Below are 11022 nucleotides of genomic sequence, written 5' to 3' on the forward strand. Positions count from 1 at the left end.
TGAAATTAACTGAAGCCAAGAGTATACTGCAACTGCAATTAATGTTGTACACCAAAGGATAAAAAAAAATATTAACCAGGACTGTGACTGCAAACCATTCATATATTCTATCTGCAAATGCCTCCTTCCCTATAGAGGGTACTCCCCACAGTGTTCCCTCATTAATCAACTGCTGACAGAGTTTTTAGTAGCATCTCCTTGCCCTGCCACATTATGTAGAGGATAATATACAGTATTCACCCTGTTTTTAGGGTTATTGGTATATTTTTAGTTTGCTTTTGCAAAGTTATTGATGAGTTGTTGTTTCATTGCTTGATGGTACTTTCACAGCTCAGTGTTACATTTTATGTAAGTTTTTATTTAGTACCCAAACTGGTATGCAGGGACCGGGATTAATTAGTCACAATCATAATAGTCTAAATTTTGAGTACTTTAGTTCTATCACAGTAAGAATGCTGTGAAAATGTAGTAAAACTTTTGACTACAATAGCAGCAAGTCCTTACTACATTCATATTGGAGGACAGTATTTTGTTGTCTCGTAAGGAGTACTGGGTATATTCTGGGAGTCTAGCATTTGCCCCTGTGTGCGAATTTGATACACAGTGTATTACTGTACAGTTAACAAGTTCTCTCTTAGTGTTAGTGCATTTTTTTTTTCTTACACCAGTACTTGTGAATGAAAAAAAAAAAAAAAGTTTTAAGTGAGGATGTGCACCTGCCAAGTTTCTTGCATACATGATCAGAATATTTTGAAAAGGTTTTACTGATGGAGTACAAATTCCAGATGGTGTTTGATGTAGAGGTGTTGATCCCCGAAACCTTAAGAAGGATGTACATGGTGGGCAGGAAACATGTGCGTCCAAATGCTAGACATGGTTTTGTCTCGCGGTACTTTGGCGATTTTAAACTTATTAAAGGATTTGAGTTTTTGGAGAATGGAGAAGAGGTGAGTTGTCAGTTTTCCTAACATTTATTGTTTGTTGCTACTGGTTACATGAAAATAATTACAGTACATTGTTCTAATCAGTACTAGCATGTAAACTCCACAAGTTGTTTAGTTTCATTTATTATTTGCTTGTACAGTACTGTACTTGTTCCAAGACCTTTCCATATTAAAAAGTGATAGCTTTGTTACAGATGATACTATACCATGCAGTACTGTATTTTGAAATTTGGTGATACATGAAACCAAAAGTTGACTATCAGTAATATTTTAGTCACTTGCTTCAGATTTTGAGTTTGGTGTATAATAATGCGTGAATTTTTCTGTTTGCCCATTTCTGAAGTTTGAAGTGGGTATAAAGGAATATTTGTCAACCCATGTGGTGAGTTACCCTTGATGTTTGATGCCATAACAGTTATGCCTGCCCTTAACATTTTTGCTTGTCCCTTTGCTTAATAGTTGCCATAGTCTCCATTTAGTATTTTCCCCGGTGGTTTTGCTACTTGAAATTATACCCATTTGTGGGTTTTTCTTTTAGGTACTTTACGTTAATTCCCTCATAGGGGAAGCATGTATTTAAAAGATTTACAGTAGTGATAGGGAACTTGAAGACAATTTTATGTACAGTGAAATTTAAGTCAAAGTATGCCTTACAAAACAGTTACTGTAATAAGAGAAGTATCTCTGCCTATTGCTGAAAAATGTACACAGCATATTCAGAAGACCTTCTACAGTAGTATGACCCATATGCAAGAAGGCACAGAAGTAGCCAGTGCCATAGATATTCCATTTTAGCAAATCCCATGCAGATATAGTGTTGTGGGTAGTCCTGATGGTGCATCTGAATCAGAACTGAAGATTGTATAGTAATGTAGTATAGTATACTATATATCATTACTTTAAGAATTTTGCAGATATTTTTGAATGACAAAAGTTATTTATGAATTTTTCTGTTCTTCTGTAACATATTTTTGGACAGCTTTTGAAAGCTAGCTACATAAAATGCAGCTTCTTTTATAAGTTCTTTACTGCCTTGAAAATATACTGCTGTGCATGTACTCTGAATTTTAAATATTATACTTAAGTACTATTTCAGCTTGTATAGTTTCTTGTAATTCAAACTGTATCCCTTTAGAACTGACTGTTCTGCTCTGTGGCCTTTGTCTCTGGTGCACAGTTGGTTAAGTGAAAAAATGATTAATTTTCCATCTTAGTCACAAATTACAAATCTAGTATGAAACAGTACTCCCCCATATTAGAATGTGCATTTGGAATGTTTGTTCCAAGAACATGTAGGATGAAAAGAATAAGTGAAAAATAAGCACAAGGTGCCACTAATTATTAGAATTCCTCTATAATCTTTTTCAGCTTCACCTAGGTTTGATCATATCAACTACTACCATATATCTTCAATAACAATGCTGCTGCAAACACTAGCAACTGCATACATTAAAATATCTCTTGTGGGTGGTTGTTTATGTAAAAACATAATTCATCATATACACTGCTGATATTTATATACCTTATAATTATGTGTAGATCTATGTTGAATTAATTTTTATATTGTATTTCAGCTGAATGAACATGAAGCAATGAGGCGAGACCTAACTCAAGTCCTGTCAGTAGTGGACGACCTTAAAGCCCAAAATCAACGACACCATGCTCTTCTCATTGCTCTTATGAACCTGAGTGCCAAAGATGATGGAAATGGGAAAGACCAAAGTAACCCTGATTTGTCAAAGTATATATGGTCACTTGAAAAATCGTAATTTTAGTGAATTGCGTATAGTAAAAGCATGCATTTAATATACCAGTATTTTTATACACTTGATTTTTTAATTTCGTATTTTAAGACAGTATGTTAGGTGTGGTTTAGCATTTTGCCATGAGAGCAGTTTTTATAAAATTAGTTCAGTAATATGCAACTCAGAAGTTGAATTTCCTTAAAGTAATGTGAAATATAGCACATGTAGCGATGAAGGGAGTCAGCTTCCAAACCCATTTTGTACTTAAAAAGTTATTGTCGTAGGGCTAACTTTAATCAAGGTTTGTTTCACTGTCAAAAATATTCAGCTACCTGTAAATTCTTCTTTACCTTTGCAATTGTCAAGTTTACTAAATATTCAAAAATTAAATTAAACTTGTTTAAAGCTTTTAACAGTTACAACATTAATTTGATTTGATTTTAAGTTTGACCACAGTTCTAAAGACAGAGCTAGCAAACAGTGATTAATTGTGTAATTTCCAAATGAATCTCTGAGGTGGTGTTCCTTTTGTATTAGGTACTGTAAGTACATGTCTCAAGAAGGAATTAAATTGTGTTACATGGGTTACAAACCCTGTTTAATATACTAGACCAGCTCTGGTCTGTCCCTTTTTATATACAGTATTTACCAAGTACACCAGAGCTAGGATAAATCTCAGGAATAGTCTCTTTAAAAACAGGTAAATATTATATAATGCTTATGGTCAGATAATCATTATTTTGTAAGTATACATTAGATTCAGATAATGGCCATTGTGCAATAGCATATTTATTCTTAGCTTAAGTAATGGTAGGAAACATCACAAATTTTTAATGTAATAGGAGTACTATTAAAATTTTTAATGTAATAGGAGTACTATTAAGTACCTAAGAAAAAATACATGAGTGCAAGCTGCAATAGGTTGTTATAACTTAGTAACTGGTTGTAGGTGGGTGAGTGGGGGAACCTCCCACTCACACACTATCAGTAACTGGTTGTAGGTGGGTGAGTGGGGAACCTCCCACTCACGCACTATCATCAAACACTTCTTTGCCATTAGGGATTACAGAGTGGGATTATGATAACTGGTTTGTGTACTATAAAAATTTAAAGTACGGGTGAGCAAGGACTCCTGCACCCCCTACATAATCTGGCATACAGATGCAAGACTGATATGCCCATGAGCCAGAGTGAGATATACAGAAGCACTTTGAAACTAAATGCTGCCATAAAAATAGGGTAGCACAGGTTGGAAGGTAGCTAGTACCTGGGTCAATTATAAATTGAAGGGTTCAGACAATTATCTTTACCAAACCCCCTCGTTAAAAAGGAAAGAGGAGTTGAGGCATCCCTTAGGATATAATTATATGAATCATAGGATGCTTGATATTGTGAAATCTACCTGCATCATAGTTCATCCAACATGAATGCAGCCTGATGCCATCCATATACCTTTCACAAAGTGCCTGGTGAGCGACTACCAGAGGTCCTAATGAGAATGGTTCAAGGACTTGTTCACTGAATGAAGATGCTTGGTCTAGTTCTTTGATGCTAGCCCTGATGAGATGGTCAAAGAGTGGAGGAATAACTTCACTGTCAAGAAAGTGATCATCTCCATTTCATGATGAGGTCCAGCCTTTTACAGTGAATGCCATCTAGTGAAAGACATGGCCTAAATGCATCCATGACTCAAAGGTCTTCCCTCCTATTCACGGTGGCTGAACAGGAGAATGCAACGAAAAGCTGAGAAATGGATATTGCACCACTTTAGGCAGAAGAGTAACTGATATTGTCAGCTGGGCTACTGAAGGAACCAGAATTGTTTGAAGACCCTGAGCTGCTTGGATGACTAGTACAGTATAAGATGAAAGGCTAGAGATGAGTATAGATTTGTGACAGATTAAGCACAGGAAAGATGCAAGAGGTGGAATTTCACAGAGGGCCTATGTTTCCTGTAGCATTTGAGGCAGTGATTATGACTGTTTTGTTGCTGTTGTTACTATTATTATACAAGTAGTATGATCTTTTACATTATAAATTGTAATGATTCGCTGTATTTAACTTCTACTGGTCAGGGTATGTTACTAAACTAAAGCAAGTACTGTATATCATTACTTCTTTGTACTGTAAAATATTCTTGCAAACATCCAAATGCCTTCTGACTGTTTATGAACCTGCCTTCTGACTGTTTATGAACCATCTTACTGTAAAATCTGATATGTTTTCTGAAGGTGAACTTATAGTTTTTTCACCATACAGATATAAGATTCATGTAAAAATACTGGTGTCTTATCTTTGAATAAATTATAAGGAATATGTCAGTAATAAAATTCTGACTAGAAGATAAGCTAATAAACATCTGACATCTTCAGGTGATTAGAAAAATGGCCTTTTTATATCTTACTAATATAATAGCTTTGGATAATAGGCAGGTAATGTGGACATTATGAAAAAACAGTGGTACAATACTCAAGCTGAATTTGAAAAGTAGCTGTTCAAACTTAAAAAGACAAAATTTAAAAATACTTGACTGTTATCAAAAAGGATTTTGACAAAGGAAAAATCTATTTCTGAAGGTCACCCGAAATAATCCATTCAGCACTTATTTCTAGGTAATTCCGTTGCAGATACCAGATAAAAGCTAAATGTAAAGCTGGGTTACTATGTAAAAAAGAAATGGAGTCGCATATGGTAAAGGGTGAGATTGTCATCACGGGACCCTGCCCTATAAAGATTCCCAATAAATTCCCATAAGGAATATGTCACTACTCGCGGACTGTACACAAGGCAACACTAGCCGCATTCCATGTTACACCCACCCCACTAGAATGATGTTTATCAAGGGAGGGAAGAATGAAAAACAGGGTGGGTCATCTGACATCTTCCCCAGAAATGATTTTTCCTTTGTCAAAAATGGATCGGGGTCCCGTGTTTTATATCTGAAATAATAACAGAGAAATAAACATCATTCTTATGCTAATAAAGACTTAAAACAGAGACAAAACTAGGAGAATTCTACCTTGAGGTCCTCTAAATTCATGTAATGAAAATAATGTAAGTGGTCACCGTCTAAGATCATGAGCTTAGATTGAACCTTTAGGCTTGTATTAAGAAAATACTTTCTGCCTAATAGCAGACACGATGAATTTAAAAATATTTTACTGTTATCCTAGTGAACTAGGCAAATTTTAAAAATATTTGACTGTTATCCTAGTGAACTAGGCAAATTTTAAAAATATTTGACTGTTATCCTAGTGAACTAGGCTATACAGCGGAGCAAAGTACTCTTGTTAACAGAGCAAGATACATAAGTTATATCTTCTCTGTATCTATTTAACAGAGCAAGATACATAAGTTATATTATCTTCTCTGTATCTAATCTTTTAAAATGTGCCAAATATATGTTTGTGTAAGCATGACTTCAAGTTCTTATATTTTGATATATATTAAAGTACATATGTATGAAAATATTTGAAATACTTTCATATCTACCATTTGATATTGTATTTAATATAAAATAAAATCTTAGATTCCCCTAGTGTTATTATATCCTATCATCTTTGAAACCAAGTTTTTACATTTATACAGACAAGGTTGAAAGTATTTTTTGGGTTTCGACACTGGATTACAAAATAGGGATTATACTTGGCATATGATCATTCACTGAATGGCAGAAAACTTCAAAATCAAACTGTGTTAATATACATATCAATTCCTTACAAAATGCTTTTTCATGGAGTTAGCTAGTCCCAGTCCACAATTCTAAATTGCCTTGTTACAGATGTTATAACAACTACAGTAATGGCTTAGACACATCCTTTGAAGGAAACAACATCTTTCTCAATCACTGGCCTATGTTCCATCTATAGAACAAGAATATTAATGTAATCGATTAGCAAGAATGGAGGTCATTTTTTTTAAACAATGGCTATATGAATAACTTTAAGAAAATTTTGTACTAAGCACTCTGCTATTTCTTTTGTAAATGCCAAATAGCTATACTATACAAGTGAGAGATTTGTAAATGCCAAATAGCTATACTATACAAGTGAGAGATTGACAAGTTGAACCAAGTAAATTAATTCCAATTTAACAAAGTTGAACCAAGCAAACCGATTTCAATTTCTAGACTCGCAGGGCTCACCCGAAAGGACTTGTTTTTAAATGAGGAAAATGAGAGCCCAAAAATGTTAAGTCATTAGGTAGTCCAAAAATGTTGCAGTCATTAGGTCAGAAGGCAAGAATGCAAAGAGCATTTGAGAGAGCGATATAGCATTGGTGAGAGGTGCTTGCAATGTGCAGTGGCTGTAATAACAAGTACAGTACAGTGAAACTATTACTATTTTACCACACAACTCACTTTAGGCACACTTTCATGTGGTACACAATATTAAAACAGAGCAAAACATAAGTCCAAGAAGTTGAACAGCTATGTACGAAAAAGCCAAAGAGAATGGATGAAAAGTAAGATATAATGCAATGCAGCTGTGTCCAAACTGATGTTACAAAGGACCTTCATTAATGTTTACAGTGCTCCAAAAAACACGCTGTACTCATTTTTTCCCCTCAACAAGAATTTACATTCAAAATGATTTATAACAAACTGTATGGACTGAGAGGTAATTTTCACAATGCTGTACATCTGTACATGGTTCTTGAGGTTCATGTGCCAAAAAACCAACAACGAATAAGTGCCCTCAAGATTTTTTTGTCTGTTTTAAATAAAGAAGAGAAAATATGATTGCTGTTCAGTGCACCAAAACATTAATTGAGTTCCCTCCCCTCTCCTCTGCCCTGTGGACTTTCTGCCAAAAATTTCCAGTAGGTCTAGGTCTGTCCCATGTTTACAATGTTATCACCAAAGGCAAAAGTTTATAAAATGTCATTTATAATGCTACCTTTATCCACATCTACCCTGGTTGCTAGGTCTCGTCCTGGTCAGAGGAAGGGTCTCAATATTTGATGACCCCCTCCCAACTTATGTTAAGCTAACCTAACCTAAGATGTCACTCCTAATTCCTAATAACATAACCTTCATCTACATGGCCAAGCCTTACCCTGATAAGAAAGGATCTCTTGCTTTTCCAGGCCTTCCCTTCACCTGAAGTCACCCTTTGCCTTACGCTTGGAAATTGAAAAGTTGAGGCTTTGCTTTTTGCAATCATGGTAGGTAGCCTTTGTTATGAATCATATTCTTAAGAGGACCTTCATGGAATGCTGCTTTTATTGTAATCTGTGACTCCAGATGTCACTGGTTTAAAGCACTAAAACATAATGCCTAAAATCAAGTAAACCATGAAAATTTGAGTAGTTGAAAGCATTGGACATTCTGTAGGCTGAGTTTGTGCATCTAAAGGTACCATACACAAACAAAATTCACCCCAAAAAATCTGTTACATACAAATATGTTACATAAAATATATGAATACCAATGAGTTTATGAAGGTGAATTTTCTTGAATGGGCTATTCAACAGCTTGGGATTACAAAATGTATAAATTTTTTGACAAATTAATTTAAAAAATATTAACACAGTTTTGAATAACAGGACAAACAAATATGACTGAAACTCACCTGTAAGTAAATCATAAAATCCTCGCAAATACTACACATTACCATTACTTAAATCAAATGCAGTACAAGCAGCTACCCAACCTAACCTACTCTGGAGGAGTGACACCAAACTTTGCAATCCTGGCAAGGAACACCTGGAACCACCTTTGCCTGTTGAAATGAAAAAATGTCAATAATTAATGCAATTTGCTATTAAATCTATATACGAGGGCAAGACAATTATATTATTAAAGGTCATAGCAAGAAATGGTATGTCCATAGGAAAATCCTCTTATAATTCTACATGGGTAAAAAAAATTATTTACTTATACTCTAATTTTATTTTTTGGCAGCCTTACTAAAAATGTTCTGTATCTATAATGTAACCTTGCCAGCTCGAGGACTTACCAGTTTATGATATACATAGTTAACCAGTCCACATTAAATCAGCAACAATATGCCACTACCAGCATTAATTGCTTCACATGTGATTCCACTTGAGTACAATCAATCGTGGTCCCAAAATCAATCAAGTATTTCTGAGAAATGTTTCTTGATTGTACACACTTCACTATATTAGAAATGTTTTGCCAAACTGGCCCACTGGGACCACTCCGACCCCAGACAACTTGCCCAAATACTCAAGTCACGTCAGGTAATACTAATGGAACCTGCAGTAAAATGAAAATGTTTTATGATATATTAATGGATATATTTTACAGACCACGAAATAAAACAGAATTTGATATCATCAATAATAATAATTATCATTACTATTATTATAATTATGCATACATTTATAAGGAGCATGACAAAAGGCCCACTGATTTAACAAACTTGCATGCGATGGAAATTGGAATACCTGTAGAAAAGCACACCAAAATGAGAGAGAGAGAGAGAGAGAGAGAGAGAGAGAGAGAGAGAGAGAGAGAGAGAGAGAGAGAGAGAGAGAGAGAGAGAGAGACTGATTATGTTTTTGTCGAAAAAAAAAAAAACTTAAAATGTTAATGCTGACATATTACACATTTCAATCTCCACAGAAATATATCAATTCCCGTTTTTATTCCTGGTACATTAAACTAATACTCGGGGAAAGAATAAGTATGGATTATAACTATAGTCATTTGTAATGCTTAACCCTTTCCTAAATTAACATTAACACATAAGCATACTCCCATTCAGAGATCAATTTAGCTCACGAACATAATGTTCTCAAATTTCTAGTGCCGACAAAGTAAAACATTAGCTTTTATTCAGGCACAATAATCTCAAACACCAATTCCATTAGTATCTAAGTAAACGCATTTCTCACACTTACCCTCTTGACTGATTGGAAAACTTTGCACCAACAAATGCACGACACGTGTCGATCTAAAACCTCTTTGGTTAATAAATTGATATGTCTGACATCAATGAAACTTGCCCTCTCTCGCTTTATACATGGGCCTAAAAGGCATACACATATACGATGTACACACACATAGACACAAACACGAACAAACACACACACACACACATATACACATACATTGTTTATGTGTATGCCTTGTAGGCCTATGTATACAGCGAGAGAGAGGGCGACTTCCATTGATGTCACACGTTTCAATTTATATACAGTATATGTATATATAATATACAGTATATATATGCATACATACATACATACATACATATATATATATATATATATATATATATATATATATATCTGTCCATCTTATACACAAAACAAACAAGTTATTGACAATCAGCAAAAAATACAACCCCAAAACCAGTTCATTCAAGACTTGAATGCACACACACACACATACATACATACATACATACACACAAACCTCATTACTCGAATGGCGTATTGCTCCTTCCCCTCTTAGCAAGCCCTTCCCCTTCTACTCCACTACCCCCACCCCTTCCTAACCCCAACCTTATGCTACTGAAGCATGAAAATTTGATCAAGAGAGCAATTGGCGAATGGAAACGTGTGACTCCCCACAAGCAGAGTGAGAGTACAAGGCCTGGCGGTTGGAAGCCGTTGTACTAGGCTAATACGCTTTTTGCGTTGTGAGTGCGGTACTCATTATTATTATTATTATTTATTATTATTATTATTATTATTATGGAGTTGTTTGAAGCACTACCGTTAATATTACTACGACTGCTACTAATGCTATTGTGAAAATACTAATAATTTCCTGTTATGTGAAAAAACACTGAATGTTGGAACTATAACAGTTTATTACTATTATTATTATTATTATTATTATTATTATTATTATTATTATTATTATTATTACAGAGATTTTAGTATTACCGTTAATAGTACTAAAAGTGCTACTAATTCTAATACAATAATGAGAACAGTGAAAATAAGTTATCATTATTACGGAATTTTAAGTATTACCGTTAATATCACTACGAATGCTACTAATGCTATTATTTCTACAGTAATAAGCATTGTGAAAATACCAATAATTTGACTATTGGAACATAACAATTCATTATTATTATTATTATTATTCCCAAGTAATAAACGAAGTGTATCTACAGATGCTCCCATGAAATTAACTGCTGGAAAACCTTTAAACAGAAAATAGGAAGCTATCAGTGATTTACCAAGTCATGTGCCACAGCGAGTGATATAAGATTAGACGTATCTCGTCTCTTTGTGATTCAATTTTGATTTTCAAAAGGGTTACTCTGGGGATTCATCATGAGTACCTACGCCACGTCATATAACAGGTCGATGGGGTGAGTAAAATTATCAATTTTGAATTACATCTT

General features: G+C 34.4%; 1 protein-coding gene and 1 long non-coding RNA gene across 3 annotated transcripts in view; one reads left to right on the forward strand and one right to left on the reverse strand.

The window, feature by feature from the left end:
- The window catches only part of LOC136852966 (transient receptor potential cation channel subfamily A member 1 homolog), a 64142-nt gene extending 61374 nt beyond the window's left edge, over positions 1 to 2768 (forward strand). The window contains 3 exon segments of the mRNA XM_067128034.1: positions 786 to 947; positions 1288 to 1326; positions 2519 to 2768. Of these exon segments, the coding sequence (XP_066984135.1) occupies positions 786 to 947; positions 1288 to 1326; positions 2519 to 2713 (396 nt within the window). The 3' untranslated portion in view covers positions 2714 to 2768.
- LOC136852969 (uncharacterized) overlaps positions 1 to 11022 on the reverse strand; it is a 335646-nt gene that overhangs the window by 2031 nt on the left and 322593 nt on the right. For both annotated transcript variants that reach the window (XR_010857288.1, XR_010857289.1), the window contains 2 exons: positions 8650 to 8912; positions 8263 to 8412 (listed from right to left, as the gene is read on the reverse strand). This is a non-coding gene — a long non-coding RNA (uncharacterized lncRNA). The remainder of the gene's footprint in view (positions 1 to 8262; positions 8413 to 8649; positions 8913 to 11022) is intronic.

This window comes from Macrobrachium rosenbergii, chromosome 26 (assembly GCF_040412425.1).
Source record: "Macrobrachium rosenbergii isolate ZJJX-2024 chromosome 26, ASM4041242v1, whole genome shotgun sequence".
Taxonomy (NCBI): Eukaryota; Metazoa; Arthropoda; class Malacostraca; order Decapoda; family Palaemonidae; genus Macrobrachium; species Macrobrachium rosenbergii.